The sequence below is a fragment of the Papilio polytes genome, unplaced genomic scaffold (genome assembly GCF_000836215.1).
Source record: "Papilio polytes unplaced genomic scaffold, Ppol_1.0 DF821733.1, whole genome shotgun sequence".
Lineage (NCBI taxonomy): Eukaryota > Metazoa > Arthropoda > Insecta > Lepidoptera > Papilionidae > Papilio > Papilio polytes.
In genome coordinates, this window is record NW_013527471.1 from 1,972,663 (window position 1) to 1,991,739 (window position 19,077).

The 19,077-nt window shown below is 34.8% G+C and overlaps 2 protein-coding genes across 8 annotated transcripts in view; one reads left to right on the forward strand and one right to left on the reverse strand.

Moving 5' to 3' along the window:
- Nucleotides 1-10,533, forward strand: part of LOC106108268 (facilitated trehalose transporter Tret1-2 homolog) — a 42,791-nt gene extending 32,258 nt beyond the window's left edge. For 2 of the 3 annotated variants that reach the window (XM_013289374.1, XM_013289375.1), the window contains exons 3-5: nt 6,672-6,801; nt 8,894-9,079; nt 9,281-10,533. In XM_013289374.1, coding sequence (XP_013144828.1) covers nt 6,672-6,801; nt 8,894-9,079; nt 9,281-10,401 — 1,437 coding nt within the window. In that variant the 3' untranslated portion in view covers nt 10,402-10,533. Of the gene's footprint in view, nt 1-3,401; nt 3,480-6,671; nt 6,802-8,893; nt 9,080-9,280 lie in introns of those variants that run through there. The other variant, XM_013289376.1, reaches the window with a different exon arrangement.
- Nucleotides 1-19,077, reverse strand: part of LOC106108267 (neurobeachin) — a 302,082-nt gene that overhangs the window by 44,798 nt on the left and 238,207 nt on the right. For all 5 annotated transcript variants that reach the window (XM_013289373.1, XM_013289372.1, XM_013289370.1 and 2 more), the window contains 2 exons: nt 12,341-12,458; nt 11,814-11,916 (listed from right to left, as the gene is read on the reverse strand). In XM_013289373.1, coding sequence (XP_013144827.1) covers nt 11,814-11,916; nt 12,341-12,458 — 221 coding nt within the window. The remainder of the gene's footprint in view (nt 1-11,813; nt 11,917-12,340; nt 12,459-19,077) is intronic.

Here is a 19,077-nt window from a genome sequence, read left to right on the forward strand (position 1 = left end):
TTGTCGAAATTCTACCTTTTAAAGAGTTACAAAATTTTCCCTTCGCACATTAATGTGTTGATACCAAATAAACATAACGTAGGCCATTTTTAATTGCTTTGTTGTGAGTCTTCAGTTAACAAAGTGCGTCAAAAGGACGTCATAATCGAGAAATTTTAAGCAAAATCTCGAAAGAACATGTTTTGATATGTAAATTGTAATCTATATTTTGCGTAATGTTAAAATAACTGTTTTTAATATTTTCAAAAACAATCAATTGAAAATAAATAACAAAACCCGACTAAACGAAAAACATTGCTCACCTGACAATCGGACAAAGATTAAACTAAACTAAATATTAAGATACATTAAAAACCTACTTTATCGATAAATCATTTGAAACTGAGGAATGGGTTCCCAATTATAGTAAATAATTTCAAATGGAAAGGCAAAATGACAATTTTAGGATTTCCTCGAGCGTGGTTAACATAAGGGAGGATCCTTACATCCAATCTTGTACTCTCATTATCCATAGAACTTGATAAAGGTGCAAGAGCATCCAGGTCGGGAAAAATATTCTTGAAAATTTATTAGTTTGAAATAAACTGAGTTATATACATGCAGAATATACAACAATGATCTGACCATTAAGAGCGGGCTATACGTTTGACTAAACTTTAGCACAAATGTTGTAAGATTGTCGATTATTTCACTTCCCTTTCAACTGTTTAGTTGCACAACTAAAAATCGAGTATGCGCACAATCATATAAACTTATAGGAATCAAATCGAGACTAAACAGTCTCTAAGTTTAATCAAAGATGTACGCACGATTGCACTGTACATAATGAGAGCCATTAATTTGTAAAATAGAAACGTTGCCACATCATTGTCGAGTACAGTTAAAATGCTCGTTTTTATTTTCTAAAAAGATAGTTAACGACATGTTTTGTTGCAGTGAAAACTGACCGCTCATCACATCGATTCATTAACCAATTTTCTTTATCTTTGAATATTAATTGCTTATATCTACCAAAAGTTGTTTCGCTGGACGTTAAATGTTATTTGTAAATGTCTCGAAATAGACCAGTTTTGCTTTTATGTGGAGCGCAAAAACTTCGCATCTATAGAAATTACTAGAACGGTACGTGATCTTTTGGCTAATTGACAAGATTATTATTTAAGTTAGGAGTTGAGTCTATTTTCATCTTATTATATTAAGTTCTTTAACTAAAAACATTGTTTTTTTTATAAGGTGGCAAACGAGCAAGCGGCCACCTGAATCCAAATGGAAAGCGCTGCCCATAAACATCCGTAATTGCAGATGCGTTGCCTACCATTCAATGACGGAGGAGGAGACGCACATAAAGAGGACATTTTCCCTTCCTAAGCGTCTCCTCCACCGTCAAATGTACTTTTCCTTCCAATCCTTTCCTATTACGAAAAGGGTGGAAAGGGAAAGGGACTAAAATTAGGCCTCCGGCACCACACTCATCAGACGAAACGCGGAATTGCTTCCACTTCACGCCTGTTTTTTGCGTGGTGTGGTATAACACTGGGCGAGCAGGCCCATTCGTGCGAAGATGTTAAAGCGGCCACTAAACTAATAGTTTTTGGACTGCTAATTCCTTCTTCCGTTTAAAAAAGATGTAACAAATGCTTTTTGACTGTCACTGTACCCAGTTAAGAATAATACATTTTAAATATTAGTAAACTCCATTTACTACGATACGTGTACAGTGCATTACACAAGTGTAGACAAGGTCACGTCACTCGGTATTCGTTCCTTCCGTTTTCTAGTCTAGCAATGTTATTTTCCGCTACAACCGGTTATTACTAGAATTCTCTTTATATATTTTAGCGAGAGAGTACAGTCAGCTTCATAAACATGTATATTCAGAAATTTGTGTACGCCATGTTTTAAATAATATACACGTATTCGTATACTTCCAAAATAAATACATGTCCACGTATAAATGTATACGTATTGTGAAACAGAAATCCTAGAAAAGATACTAAAGTTTCGCCAATGTATACATACTCGTATATTGTAGCTGACTGTACAAGGAAGGTAAGTATAGGAAATAAGTATTAAGAGTGAGAGGCTGGCCTATTTATATATCTGAATTTGTAGTCGAAAATAATTTAAATAAAATTCTAGATTTTATCATAAACAAATATACTGAGTTAATATTCAACCAGCAGTTGTATTTATAGAAAGAAATATTAATAAACAAAGTAATAAAATAGCCTTTAAAGGTATGGTAGATACTGATTATTTTTTATATAGATGTTGATGATACTCTAAATGAACATATAGGGAACTTGCTTTAGATTTTTTCTTTTAATTTCTCACGGACAGAGTCGCGGACGAAAGTTACTACTTAAAGAAACCGCGCGGCAAAAATGTAGGACATTATTTTAAGAACGATCACACAGACAATAGACAATCAACATAAATCTACAATATAAACGCGTGAGTCGTTATTAGGTTAAAGTAAATAATAGATCTAATCGTTTTCTAGAAATCTAGATATATTATATATTTGATATTACATAGAAATGCCGCACGATCGACGGAGAAAAAACACACGTCCTTACGTTCACTCGTGTGAGTCGCGGAATTATAGCGACTAGATGTGGCAGGAGAGCGGGAAATATTATAAATTAAAGCGTAGTTTTATAATAAAGTACGTGTGTTGACATTTCTAGTTGATTTAAAAAGACATTGAAATTTAACAAGAGGATAATTGTTGTAGCTATTGCTATTGCAAAAAATGCGATTAAAAACCTTGTAATCTCAACGTAATTTTCTATTAATCAATGACGTATTGAATTGACCCTGTGGTGTAAAATACTTTTATTTTTAAATTTATTTACTACTTTATTAGTTTTTTACAAAAACACACTTTAATCTATACTTATATTATAAAGAGGAAAGATCCGATTTCTTCGATTTTTAAATATATCGAAATAACTCAAAAATTATTGGGCAGATTCTAAAAATTCTTTCACCGTTGGAAAGGTATTTTATCTGTGAGTAACATGGGCTACAATTTTTTAATTAACGCGTGCGAAATGGCGAGCAATAGCTAGTCATTGCAATATATAAGAAACACATAATATACCCAAGGTTGTCTGTTTATGGACAATGTATCGAACATTACAATGAGATACATCAAGAACGATTTATCTGAAATGCGTCAACGCATCACAAAGTTTAAAGAACAAAAAAAATCTTGCATTCACATAACGTATCGTTGATTCACAATAGAATATGTTTAATTGTCCAAACCTGTTCCATATGCTATGACCTTTATATATTTCCTGAGCTGTCTCTTTTAGTGTGTTTGTTTTACGAACCCATAACCTTAGGTATATGAACGTCGGCGCGTGCGCAACCCGCCACTGTGTTGTGGGTAACTTCGCAAGACGCACGTTGGGATGCAGAGAACCAAAAGTTTAATCGACATCTACGAATCTATAGGTTTTAATTTGACTGTAAGTAGAGTGAAAATATATATTTTTTATCCCTACTTTCTTCTTTAAAATAACAAACCTTATAGAATTTAATTGATAAGCAAACATTTACAAAGAATTTATTGGATACTTGACCTTTTTAATTGATTATGAGAAATTAATACCATTGTTTTACTTTTTATTTATCAAGAAATTAAAAACAGAACTATTATATATTTCTAATAAACATCTAACAGTTATTTCAAGATTTTTGTTTGCCGAGGAATCTACCAATGGAGGAGGGTCTACCTTTCACGTTAAGATTGTCCTGCGTCGCGTGCTCTCAAATGTAGACTCATCTAAAATAACTGCGACAGTTACAACGATACGGACCGTTTGTCCGTTCCGCTTGTTGATCCCTATTATTTTAATATTACCATAAACATACAGTTTTTTCCCGTGCAAACTCTGTTCGAATTAAACTGGAAAATTCGCGAAAAATTATTAAAGTGTTTTTGGAGCAATTTATGTGATTGAATCTGTTTATGATAGATGAGTTGTTTTTGCTGATACAAATTTACATAACATAGAATTCTGTTTCGAATTTTAATTCTTAGTTCTTTTAGTTAAAAACGTGTGCACATATTTGACTAAACTAGCTCACAACTGTCCTCGCTTTGATTCCTACGAGCTTATAAGGACACTACGCGATTTTTAGTTGTGCAACTAAACAGTTGAATTGGCTGCGAAACAATCGACAATCGCACAACAGATGTTTGATAGTTTAGATAAAGGTGCCCGCTCTAAGAGTTCTAGGTTTTTTATAGATTTTAAAAACATTTTAGTTATCACTTCCTTTACTAATCATATATTATAAATGCGAAAGTTACGATGGATGGATGGATGTTTGTTAGCGTCTGAAACGGCTGAACGGATCTCCATGAAATTTAGCACAGGTTTAGAGCATAGTCTGGAAGAACACATAGGCTACTTTTTATCCCGGGTATAGTTACGGGTCCCGAGGTATACATAGCTTTTTGTTATTTATATAGTTCGTATGTTTTCTAATAACACTGACAAAGGCGCGGGCAACAGCTAGTGTGAAATAAATTACATAACAGTAGGTGAATATTTTTTTAATCAGGCGTAACTTTATATTTTATCAAAAGTCGGAAGTAAACTACGGAACAATTTAGCTTTATCTTTTCCTGTATGCGATAAATAATTAATTCAGTAAAAGTAGGAAATACAGATTATCAAGCAACGTATATACGTACGTATACGTAGTAAGTTAGTTGTATGTAATTATCACGAACTTGAACTTTGCAGTAACTTGACTGTCATTAAGTTTAGTTGGGGTCGTGTAAACATCGTTTGATCATTGATATGTGAAATTTAGCTAAATTTACTCTTTGATATTTATAAATATAATATACATAGATCAGAAATGAGATCGTAATTTGCCAAAATAGCGAAGCTACCGATGCCCATAGACATTCCTGTTAGCAGAAAGTCTATAGTACCCTTTGTCAAATCCTCTTCCCCGTCTCCAGTATGCAATCTTTTCTATTACTAAATGTTCCCGTGCGGCTTTATCTGCGTGGAATTACGATAATTCTATTTTATTGTTTACATTTGTCAAATTATCAATTGCAAATGTCAAAATGACATGACATGATGACAAACCATGGCAACGCTTCCTTGATGTTGGTAGCTTGTAGTTTATTCCTTTTCCACGTGAAGTTCTTTTCCAAATAATTTATTACCTATTAAGGTATCACGCTATTAAGCGTGAAAATATATAGCCTAAAGCGTGTCGTAAGTTTAGGGCTTTTTATTAAGGAGAGAATTCAAAAATTTGCTGTGATTGCAGACATTTTACGCCACAAATTAGTGTGTGTTTACACTTTATTATATTAGTATGTATAGATAAGTTGTTTAGAAAACCGACATTTAAAATTAAAACACATGAAAACAAATGTTTGGCCGCGAAACAACTATTTCTATTTGTTTTTGTTTCGTCGCGAAAGCAAGCGGTCAAAGCCGTCTTATTATAGACTACGTAGGCGGGCGGGATGGAGGGCGCGTGCGTACATTGTGACGTCACACGACCTGTGTCAATGTACTCCTTGTAAACAATCATTTGGAACGATGTAATTGTTGTTTCAGTACAATTTATTTATATGAGTATAATAAAGGAAATTTAGGAGTAGCTCCAGTGGATGAGAAATTAAGGAAAAAGGTTAGCGTGGTATGTGCATGTTATGAGGAGGGACGAATCGCATGTAACAAGGACGTTAGTTATGTATGTGGAGGTACACTGGTAGAGGTAGACTTAGAAAGAGATGGATGGATTGCGTGAAAGGTGACATGATCAAGAAGGGAGTGATGACTGAGATGACGGATGATAGAGTTATTTGGAGGACGAAAACCCGGTACGCCGACCCTGGAGGATAAGGATGGAGATGATGAATTTATTTTTATAAACTTATATCTACAAGCACATTGAAACAGCGACTATCTCGTTTCAAATACTTTTCTTTCTTAAAACCCAATACAATCTTTATCTCGCATTTAACATGTATACATACATAGTATTTTTTTTTATTAAATCGATCGTAATCAAAAACAAGGCGTAATAATTGATTATACATTACCCGCTTGTCAGTTACGATGGAAACGTTCGCACTTTCCTTGCAATGTGCCGATAAATGACTCATATACGTAAAAACTTAACATGTAAACTAGTTTTTACGTAACAAGTTGAATAACAATAATTATGTAATAATTCTATAAGGAAAATTGGAATGAGACGTGAATTTATTCTTCTTGATTCTTTTGTTGTTGCGGAGGAAAAGCCAATCAAAGATATCTTCTTTTCAGAAGATAAGTAAAGTGAAAAAAAACCTTATATTGCCAACCAAAAAATGTACTGAATTACACGAAATAAGAAATATTTATGAAAATTTGTAACAGATGGGGAAAGAAGGCTAAGCTTAACCTAAGTTAAGTCCTAAGTTATGTGAGGTCTTATTATAACCCCTTCCAGTACGCCCGTTAGGATAAGGGGAGGTAGGGCAACCACCCAGAGCGCCGGATGTAAAGGGTTGCCACAAGCGTTCATTATTGTCTTTTTAAATATGTGATTGTGCAGTGCTCTAGCCTCTATCATTCTAGATCCTAACCTGAATGGTAATTGACCTATAACATTCCTAATCTAGTATTTTTGTGCAGGTGTTGGCGGCGCTGGCCGCGCAGTCTATCAACATATCCGTGGGCTTCTGTCAAGGGTTCTCCGCTGTGCTTTTACCGCAGTACACACACGAACATCCCAATATCACATACGAGCAGAGCTCATGGATTGGTAAGTGATATATCCTACCTACTAATACCAACATAAAACAAAGGAAAACAATTGATAAAACCCATTATAAATTGTTGACTTTGCCGCCTGAGAAACCTCTTACAGACTGTGCCTTTCTCTAGTCATTGGAAACGAATGTTATCGTATACCGTGTTGTTATTTATTGGTCACTGTCGTGACTTTTTCGCGGCTTTAATATGTAATAATTCAATTGATTAATTATATTTATACTATTGCCAATTGGATTATTGTCTATTGACTTCTAAACATTTTTAGTTTCTACCGGCATAAGTAAAAATCATTGTCGAAAATCATAAATTCTCTTCAGTTTGTTAAATAAATTTAATTGAATTTTATGTTTGTAGAACAAAATAATGTACAAATGAATAAATTAGTCCCTTTCCCTTTCCACCCTTTTCTTGAGAGGAAAGGATGGGAAGGTAAAGGTGGACGCATAGGAAGGGTCCTCTTTATGTGCGTCTCCTCCGTCAATTAAGAGTAGCAACCTGCAATTGCGGATGTTTATGGACAGCGGTCGCTTTCCATTTTGGTGTATTCAGTATTTTGCTTGTTTGCCACCTTATAATATAAAAAAATACGCAAGTTCATTATGTACACAGTTAAAGATAATACTATTTATTGTATTTACATTATATTAACAATGCAACTGCGTAACGAAATTGCACAGCTACTAAATTAGTGAAAAGGATATCTATTTATAAATGGATGCATGCAACATGTAGTGCATACATTGTTAATTGATTTGCTGAGCCAAAATACTTTATTACATATACCTTTAATATAACGAAAGAGATAAACAAACATAAAAAACTAAAACCTTACTAATATAAATGCAAAAGTTTGGATGGATGTTTGTTAGAGTTTGTAGCCTAAACTGCCGAACGGATCTAGATTTTTTTTTATAACAATAGGTGGGAAACGAGCAAGCGGCCACCTGAATCCGCCAAAATGGCGAAGCGACCGCTGCCCCAAGACATCCGCAATTGCAAGTGCGTTGCCTACCCTTATCCGACAGAGAAGGAGATTCACATAAAGAGGATATGTCCCCTAACTGTGTATCTCCTCCTCTGTCAAATTCACTTTCCCTTTCCATCCTCTCCTTATAAGAAAAGGGCGTAAAGAAAAAGGTACTTAAATTAGGGCTCCGGCACCACACCCATCAGACGAAACACGGAATTGCTTCCACTTCACGCCTGTCTTCTGTGTGGTCGTGGTATAACACGGGGCGTGCCGACCCATTCGTGCTAAGATGTTAAAGCGGGCTCTACCACTGTTGACTTGTTCTAGATGAAATTTGGCATAAATGTAGAGGATAGTCTGGAAGAATACGTAGTCTGTTTAATTTTGTTTTTATATAATTTGAAACCAAGCTAGTTACGTATAAATCTTTAGATTTAACAATAAAATTCACGCCACAGTTGCGTGTACAGTTACCGATAAGTCACCCCTTTTCTCAGAATTAATAACACAATGTATTTACAGTCACGTAATATCAATAAGGATAATTTGTTTACACACTACTGATTCCTACAAAACTCTTGTACAAACACCAACGGATAAAACAATGAACCAAATCGTAACTCATCACTTATTAGTACGAGAAATCAAATGGCATTTTCTAAACACTTTTTCACTTCTGACGTTTAAGTTTAGGTATTTGTATTATCTTTGGACAGATTTATCTGTAAACAAGTAAAATATTCGAACTTCCTTTGGATTTCTTACAGCGATTTCCTGATCAAATTTTTTACGGATTTTTTTAGTTCATATTACAATAAGTGTTCAAGTCACTTAATCAGATACTCTGCTTTGTATTGGTTTTAACAGGTTTTTCATTCAAGTAGTAGTTTTTTCAGTCAAAATAACTGTTCTAATTTATATTAATTTCTACATGTTCAGAACTATAATCTTCTGCAATTGTTGCCTTAAATAATTTGATACCTTTGTTAAATCCTTCAAATGTTAAATTCTATCTGTCCATTTCTCTATTTATCCTGTTCTAATAATCTGTCCTTTACTTTCATCTTTTTAGTTAGACGATGTATTACAATGTGATTCTTGTTCATTGCAGCGAGTTTGGGTGTGATCTCGAACCCGGTGGGCGCGCTGCTGGGCGGCATGATGGTGGACGCGCTAGGCCGGCGGCTGCTGCTGCAGTCCATCGTGCTGCCCAACCTGCTGGGCTGGCTCGTCATCGCCTTCTCCGAAACATACCTCTTTCTCTGCGTCGGGAGATTCATCACAGGATTCACTATTGGTATGTTATTTTACTAATCATTGGCATTCCCAAAAAGTTCCACCTTGCCTTAATAAATTTGTAAGCCATCAAAAGATGGAAATAGTGCCTAGTGAAAATTGTAGTCGATGTTTTCTTGAAGATATCAAATTAGAAGTTGATGTTTAAGTCAAGTCAAGTTGAATTTAGAATGAGTATTTAATGAACTTCCTCTAATTTCAGGTATGTCAACGGTTTCCTACATTTACGTAGCGGAAATAACAACACCAGAGAAACGCGGCGTGCTGAGCGCGCTCGGCTCCGGCCTCGTGTCCACTGGAATCTTCGTCGTCTACTCGCTGGGAGCCTTCATCCACTGGAGAAAGGTGGCAGCCATCTGCGCCGGCTTCTCCCTCCTCACACCGTTCCTCATGTACTTTGTTCCCGAGTCCCCTCTCTGGTTAGCATCCAAGGGCCAAATGAAGGAAGCCTACACCGCTCTATTCTGGCTGCGACAGAACAACAGCACGGCTCAACAGGAGCTAATGGAGTTCACGAAAGACCGAAAGACCAGTGAGAATATGACTTTAAAACAGAAGCTCGGTCTATTCAAGAGGAAAAATGTGTTAAAGCCTTTCGCTTTGTTGATCGTTTTCTTTATATTCCAAGAGATGTCGGGGATTTATGTGATATTGTACTACGCGGTGGATTTCTTCAAGTCAGTCGGTACAAGTGTTAACGAGTTCACAGCTTCCATCATTGTGGGAGGTGTGAGGATGTTTATGGGTGCGGTTGGAGCTTGTTTGATAAACAGTTTCAGACGAAAGACTTTAGCGGCCGCTTCTGGTCTTTTACTTGGTATGACGATGCTGGGTGCCGCTGTTTGCGACAGCCTCGATGGCCCTCCATTGTTAAAGTTAGCTTGTGTCCTTCTGCATGTGTCTTTTAGTATGGTAGGCTTCTTGCAATTACCTTGGATAATGTCAGGGGAATTATACCCTCAAGATATAAGAGGTATTATGTCAGGAGCTACGTCTTGTTGCGCGTATGTGCTTATATTCTTCAATATAAAAACTTACCCTCAATTAGAATATTACATAACGAGTAACGGCACTTTATATTTGTTTGGTGTTTGCGCGTTATTTGGCGCCGCTTACTGTTTACTCTGTCTTCCGGAGACGAAGGGAAAGACTCTATCAGAGATTATGAGACAGTTTGAAGAGAAGGTGGACCCTGAGGTGTGTTGTGAGAAGGGTGTGGCTCAGCGGCGGCACAGCGCGGACGCGGCGGTGTCATTGGACAAGGGCCATGTGTTTGCGCCGCGCTGGACACAGAAGGAGCCGGCAGAGATAGTACATGAATAACGTTCCTACAGATTTAAACTTTATCCCGTCTGCTTAAAGATGAAAGTTGTATAGAAATTTTCATGCAACTTTAGACTTTGTTGTTTTAATATGAAAGTGCTTTGGCATTTTTTTAGTTTACTTATAGTTTTAAGTTGTACAGTTGTTTATATTATAATTGTTTGTGATCAGTATTATAAAATTTCGAGTGATTATGTTTATGTTGTAAACATTCCGTTAGTAATTAGTATACAAGGTGATGTTACCGAATTATTATAATTTTAGGTACAAATGTTTAAACCGCGATGACTTACAAAATAATTTTAATTTAACATTACTTAGTATAATTAAGATAAATATTTAATTAATTACTGTGATGAAGATGAATATAAATAGTTTTAATTTTTGTGTGAAATTAAATCGTGTGATGTTTTTTACGTTTGTTTTATTTGCCTTATCATACTTAAATAATAATATTTAGAGCAATTAAATTTCATTAATCGTTTTATTTTCTTAAATAACCTAATCTTCTTTCATTTTATCTGGTGAATTAAAAAAAAATCCTTTTAAAAATTTTTATTACATTAACAATTTCAAATGAGATCAAAACACTGTCACATTCATTAGAATGCTCCAAGCATTTTAAGGCTAAAATTTACTTTTACTTTACACAAATTTACTTAAATGAGAAACCAATTGAAACAAGCTAATCATGGAAACCGTCTTTTATTTTTTTTATCAAACAAAAAACAAAGATTTCCGTAAACAAATTTAAGTTCCTATTGTTGTGGAAAAATTGATTAAAATCCAATAAAATCTGTTTACGTTGTTAAAATAGATAAATTATACATTAATTAATGAATATATAATTATAATTAAGAACGTTTTAATAATTGTTTACAAAATGAAACTATCGTTTTTGCTGCTTTTACTGTTGTAAGGAACGAAGAGGATACATAATTGGTTTTGTTTCGCGTTGTTATTACACTATTTAACTATTTCCTTTGAGACAAACCGTAAGTATAATTGGTATGTTGATTTATTTATTAACAATTATATTAAATTAGCTATTTATAAAAAAAATGCTTTGTAAGTTAGTAACGCATAATTTCTCAACGCGGCCTTCAATTAATTTTGAAGGTTGATACAATATCAATTTCTTTAGTAAGCATTTTACAATAAAAATTTTGTGTTCTATCTTCTATACTTTCTAACTTATTTTGTGGCTGAATATTTTAAAAATGTTAGCGTTCTATTTAATTTTTGAAAGCGCCATCTATCAGTCGGAATACGAAATAAAGTTAAAATGTCAGTTTATCTCAGTTCATATTTAAAAACATAGATGGCGTTATTTCAGAATTGAACCCAATCGTATTCAGAGCGCGCGTATTTACAAATATTTGAAAGCAGTAAAATATTCATCGAGTACTTACCTAGTCTGCGGGATGCCGTATTTGATGCCCACGCCCACTCTGGGCAAGGCTTTGATCACTTTCTTGACAGTCGCCTGATCGGGGAACGCGAAGAAGATAGACGCTGGAAATTAAAAATGCACACTATAGTCACGAGACTACGATACTATTTTGTACCTTACACACTACTGACATAATCGGCGAATATACAATCAGGTCGAACTGTGTAGACAAAAATTAAAAACAAAATCGGTGTAATGTGCGCACCTCCATACATGCTTATACTAATTAAACGTCTAACTTTTCGGGGGATTAAAAATAAAAATAGATTTAGTCTATAGTCAGTACTATATCTAACACTAAACATTGATTTTAATACTTTTTTTTATTTTGCTCGAACACACTTAACATTAGATAATTAAGATACAAGTTTCTGTAAATGATATAATAGACAAGGCATCTTATCACTACATCCGTCTATTCGGAATGTATAATAGTCGTCTATTCAACAGAAAATATGAGCAATAATAAGCTATCAGTATATTTACTCCTGCTAGCGAGGAATATCTCGATGGCGACGCTCTGCAGCAGATAGCGTCGGGAGAAGATGGCGCGCACCTCGCTGAAGTACCATTTCCCGTGCAGATGCTCGCAGTATTTCAGCACCTAAAACACAAAAACAACACAAATATAGATATCATAATAACTTCAAGTATTCAAGACAAACAATTTTTGCAAAAATTAAACACGAGATATGCTACTATGTAAAAACTATATTATCTATTCATGTACAGAATAAATAAATGTTTCCTTTACTAGTAAATAGATCTATATGAACATATAGTAAAATTGGATTGTCTTTATGTAGCGATAAGTCTGTACGCAAAGCCGTGTTAATTCCGGGCAATCGCGGTATCGGCTGTACAGATTTGGACGGGTCTTTGATAGGAAGGTATCTTTTCCCCGCGGGATTATTATAGGCTGGTTTTATTTTTTAAATATTGTACTGAAGAAGTTGCGGACGACTATAAATTCGCTTAATCTTAACGCATACATTTTATTTCTATGTAAAGATTAAGTTACAAGTCATAAAGTTAGTTTAAAATCATGGTATCTCGTAAAGTATGGAACAAGAGAGCAAATTAACTAAACATTTTTATTAAAAGCCGAGACGAATTAAAACGAACATCGTAAGCTCGGCGACACAGCGCAGTAAAGTTCTATGTCGTAAAAACTTCGTTAGAGCTTTCATTATTTATAAGCTTTATAAAACGATCACGTTAAAACACGTTTACTTGTCTGTTTTTAGCTATTCTTTGATTACTAGACATTCTTTTTAGACTAAAAATAAATCTCTAGGTTCCAAATACATTAGAAATTTTGTATCTAATTTTCCAACAGAACGTGTTGGAATTATTAATCACCACAGTTCTTGCTAAATAATTTTTTTAAACTAGCTATTGCTATCGACTTCGCCCGCGTGAATTTAAATAATAATATACCCTATGTTACTCACTGGTAATGTAGCTTTTTAATGGTGTAAGAATTTTTGAATACGGTCCAGTAACTATTGAGTTATTTCAATACATACAAAAATACAAATCTTTCCTTTTCATAATATTAGTTAAGAATTAAACGTCTTTTTTTATAAATTACGTCATTATAATTGTTATCTGTCTTATATCGTGGAATATTTATTAAATTACAAATGCATTAGATGTTTATAAAAAAAATAACACGTGCGAATCTCCCACACACCCTTGAAAACATTGAATAGGGTGGAAATTAGCACACAGATTGATTACCTGATGGGGGCGGGTTGTGAGGGGTCTGTGATTTGTGCTATGTCTGTGTTGTGTGCAGGTTTGATAAAGCACGTATTGTGTTTGGTGTGTTGTTACAAATTATAATTCTGATTAATTGCTAATTCTTTCAGGACCGTTATTAGTAATAGTTAATCATACTAATATTATAAATGCGAAAGTTTAGATGGATGGATGTTTGTTAGAGTTTGTAGCCAAAACGGCTGAACGGAATTTGATGAAATTTGGTATAGATGTAGAGGATAGTTTGGAAGAGCACGTAGGCTACTCACTTTTGTTTTTTTAATTCTACGCGCACGGAGTCGCAGGCGAAAGCTAGTTGCATTATATTCTAGTCACTAATAAAGGATGTTTTTATTCTTATGTGATAAATAGATTTTTGTACTAAATAATTAGTAAGATTTATGGAGTTAAAATCATAATTTAAAAATCACTGAGGTTATCTGAGTAGGTATTGAATTTGAATAGAAAATCGTCACTTTACGATTGTTTAAGATTCATTGATTCTGAGTGCGCACTCAACTTAACACTTATGTAAGTACGTATTCTTTGTGAAGTATCATTAAAACTCTCGTATTCTTTGTGTTTGATCGCAGTGGATAATAGCGGAATAATGCAACCAGACTGAGGGATGTAAGAGGGTTGGCTCGCGGGGTTTGATAGTGGGGTATAACAAGTGTGACAAAATTACATTTTAGGGTTTTTGTTGTGTAAATAAACATCTTGAATGTGTTTCTAAAAAAAAAGATAACGCTTCCTTTGACCAATAAATATTATTCGAAAATTCACAACATGAACTCGTGAGAGGTTTTTCCGAATGCTTTATTTTATTACTTTAAAAAGGTATTGATAAAATAAAAGATATAATATAGAAGTTCGAATTAATGAAATGTTACAAACGAATGAAAACAAACGAGCAACGTGTCGCTGAATACGACGAATTATGTAGTTGTTAATACATAATATAGTTATAATTACAAAGTATTTTAAGTTATAGAGGTTTTAAGTTATTAATCTATGTTGTAGAGGTTTTGGGCTCTGATGGGAAGGGAACATATTAGTTTTTGAAGTTATAGAGGTTTTTAAATTACCGAGGTTTGAGTTATCGAGGTTCTATTGTATTTGAATAATATTTAATACGTCACATTAGTGTTGATAATAAAATAATCATGTGATTAAGCACAAATACGAGATAGGGGTTGTATGAACCCCTCATACTGGGGTCGTTGACAAATTGCTATACAATTGAAGAGGACAACCCCCGCGGGCATCGAGGGGTCTTTTCTATACTTTATTGTGTATTATGATTTTCATTTGGTGTCGGTTGGTCTTTTTGTATAACACAAAATGTTTGTAGCTTTTGTTTGTGTTTGCGATATATTTGAATACATCAAAGAAGGAATAAATACGTCTCTTATTAGATTTTAGAGCGTCAAACTAAACTAACAACAAACTAAACTATCGCACAACTGTTTAGTCTCGCTTTGATTCCTATGACCTTATATGGTGCTCACACTACTCGATTTTTAGTTGTGCAACTAAACAGTTGAATTGGCTGCGAAACAATCGACAATCGCACAACATTTTTGCGATAATTCAGTCAAAGGGATGCGCCCGCACTTTATAGTTTGTATAAGATTCATCATCCACTTGCCCTTATCCCTTATGGAGGGTCAGCACAGTATGTGCTGCTCTTCCATACATCTCTTTTAGCCGTCATATCTGAATCCACTCCTTTCTTAAGCATATCCTCTTTCACACAATCCATCCATACTTTCTTCGGTCTTCCTCTTCCTTTGTAGCCATCCACATTCAATCTTAACACTTTCTGGTTTACGTCCCCATCGTTTCGTCGCATAACATGTCCATACCACGCTAACCTGTTGCTTCTCAATTTCTCCACCACTGGCGCTACTTTCAAACTTCCTCTAATGTACACATTCTTAACTTTATACAATCTTGTCACACCACACATCCATCTTAACATATGCATCTCAGCCACATGCAAGTATGTATAAGATTCATACGTCAATATGGTAACTAAAATACCAAACAACAAAATCCAAATAATAAACTAACAAGCTTTCTTTCACTACTTATCTTCTAGCATGTTATAAGGCGATAATATTTAATCTATAAGAACTATGTACGGACAGCCACCGCTCTCCCAGCATCCGTAGATGTGAGATAATGCACGCATTAGATCCGGCCCACACTAATGGGCCGCACTCACGACACGGCTTGTGTGAACTGGCCACGTGTGGCTATTGTATTATTTAGAATTTAGATCATTTCAGTGATTTATTGTGTTTGCAAAAAGATAGAGTGCATCTGCTTAAATTAATGGATGAACACATCTCGATGAAAATTGACACAATGTAGAGCAAGGTCCGAAATTCCAAAAAATATTTAGGCTACTATATAAGTTACATTTTTAACGCGTAGACGGAGTGGAGGATAAAAGCTAGTTTTAAAATAAATTTTTGTCCATATATCCATATGTCCAACTTTCTCCTTATCCTACTCCCGTAGTGGCGCAACAGGTTTTTGTCCTCCAAATAACTCTATCATACGTCATCACAGTCATCACTCCCTTCATCATGTTACCTTTCACGCAATCCATCTCTTTCTAGGTCTACCTCTACCGGTGTATCACACTCATAACTAACGTTCTCCTTGTAACATGCGATTCATCCCTCCTCATAACATGCCCAAACCACGCTAACCTTTTACTTCTTACCTTCTCTACCACTGGAGCTACTCTCAAACTTCCTCTAATATACTCATTACTTATAAGCATTGCCTATGTTTATGTTTTTATTGGTTAAAAAGAGAAGGTCGCTAAGTGCTTTTGCAGAACATTTGATGTAGTTTTGTACACTGTATGCCTAACAAGTCTTATTATTTGTCTACACACCGGTACAATATTTAGATCATCATATCAAATGCCAAATGGTCGTACTAAGCAGGTGACAAAGTCGACTGGCCAGAGATGTATATCGAGACCGTAAATAACAGTTGACAAGCCTCCATTACACATGCATTCCTGCAGAAAAAAACCCTCACCTATCGATAGCATAAACAAAAAACTATCGTAAATTTTGTTATTATTACGGATGTTTTTGTCTGCTAATGTACATAGTAACTAGTACATTTGTTAATAAATCTTACTAATCTAATAAATGCGAGTTTAGATAGATGTTTGTTACAGTTTGTAGCCTAAACTGCTGAACGGATCACGACGAAATTTGACATAAATATAGAGGATAGTCTGGTCTGGAAGAACAGATTGGCTGCTTGCTTTTTTTTTATTCAACACCGACAAAGTCGCGGCTTAAAGCTAATAAATTAATAAATATTGAAGGAAGCATGAAAAAACTTAGACAAGTGTACCAGGACAGCAGAAGAAACTTGGCTCTCAATTTATTTTATTTATCTTTGTTAATCTGCGGACTGTACGCAAGGTGATATCGCAGTGGAAATTTAAATGCGTGAAGTGTCACCGTGCACGAATGTGGTACAATCGAGGAATTTGGCAGTGAACCACATTATTAGTTATAGTCCTGTGTAGTTTTGTAGGTATTATACGAACTCAGCTTTTAATCTTACTAATCTTACTAATATTATAATTGTGAAAGTTTAGATGGATGGATGGATGGATGGATGGATGGATGGATGGATGGATGGATGGATGGATGGATGGATGGATAGATGGATGTTTGTTAGACTTTGTAGCCTAAACGGCTTAACCGATAGTCTGGAAGAACACATAGGCGTTTGTTTGAAGAGAGTTTTTTTTCATGAACACTTTTGTTTTTTTTTTCAATAGCACGCGGACGGAGTTGCGGGCGAAAGCTTAAAATTATTTTTAGTCAGTAATCAGTTTGCACAGCTAACTTATTATTTGTAAGAGTGACGGAGTGTGTCTCGTTGCAAGGAACAAGACAAGTTTTCTCTAATTTGGACACCGCGGATTTCCGTGACAGTACACTGTGCCGCGCTTGTCACAATAATAGATTAAGGCCGGCCCTAAAGGTGTCGAATTCATTACAGTCAATTAAGCGAGTGTTCTGTTTTATAATGCCCTTATACGGGACGTCTTGATGAGTTTTCGGAATCGGGCGCGCGACGATGAGCGAAAGAGATTAAATAAAATAGAGTAGACATAATTGACACTTGAAACATTTTACACATAATATCATTATTGATAGATCCTCAAAAACTACATATTAATATAGTTAACTAGCTTTCGCCCGCTACTCTGCATGGAATAAAAAAAAAATAAAAGTGAGTAGCCATTGTGTTCCTCCAGACTATCCTCTACATCTGTACCAAATTTCATTGAAATCCATTCAGCCGTGGAGGCTACAAACTCTAACAAACATCCATCCATCTAAACTTTCACATTTATAATGTTAGTATGATGTGTCATTAAATAATATTTAAATGTTAAATTTATTTTGTAAGACTTTTTGTAACAAAAGATAGAGTCTGTTATATTTCAAAAAATTTTTTTCCAACATATCAATACAAGGATACTAGTTGGCGCTAAACTTGACAACCGATACTCGTAGTACCTACTTTTCAGAGAAAGGTCGAAAAATATTTGTTTACTATGCCTCGTCTATACATTGTTTAAAAGTCTTTGTGTTAATGTTCACTATTTGAATGTAACTCGACTTTGTGTCTGTTCGACTAATTAAATACGGAAATGATGATAATCTCTAAAACTTGAAAAAGAATGTTTTAATTAATAAATTATTGTTTTATTTCTACTTGTATGTGCAGCCAATTAGCGTTACTACATATAGTAATACAAATGTTCAAATAAAACTTTTCAAGATAAAAATATTCTGTACAAGTTAGAAAAAATTACAGGCTGTGTTGTTTTATTCCTTCAATATTCTGGGATACTATTCCTAAAATAATCGTCAACAACAACAGAAAAAATTGTATTTTTCGTAAACAGTTAAAAAAATCTACGTTAAAATATATTATACTTATTTAAAACATAGTTAAAAAATCAAACCTTTTTAGTCGTGTTTTGTGTATCACTTTAAAAAGGGCTATAAATAATCATTTAGGGAAACAAAAACAGTGTTTGTTTTTACGTAGGCGTGGGTTGTGTGACATTGGGTGTCATTCGTCCGGCTTGCCTGTGGTGGGTGGCATGACATTGTTTCAACATGTCACCATATTTAAATGACACACTAGTCAGTGTTTATGATCATTATTGCTTATACAGGCATATTGTTTCCTCGTCGTCGTCACCAGCTCACTATACGTCCCCACCGAGGGGTTCGGAGCCTACCCTAGTATGGGGTGACTAGGCCATAGTCAACCACGCTGGCCAAGTGCGGGTTGGTCGACTTCACACATATCGTTTCCTGCACTCCCTAAAATCTATACTATTATAATAAAGCGTAAACACACACTTCTTGTTGCCTAAGATGTCAGCAATT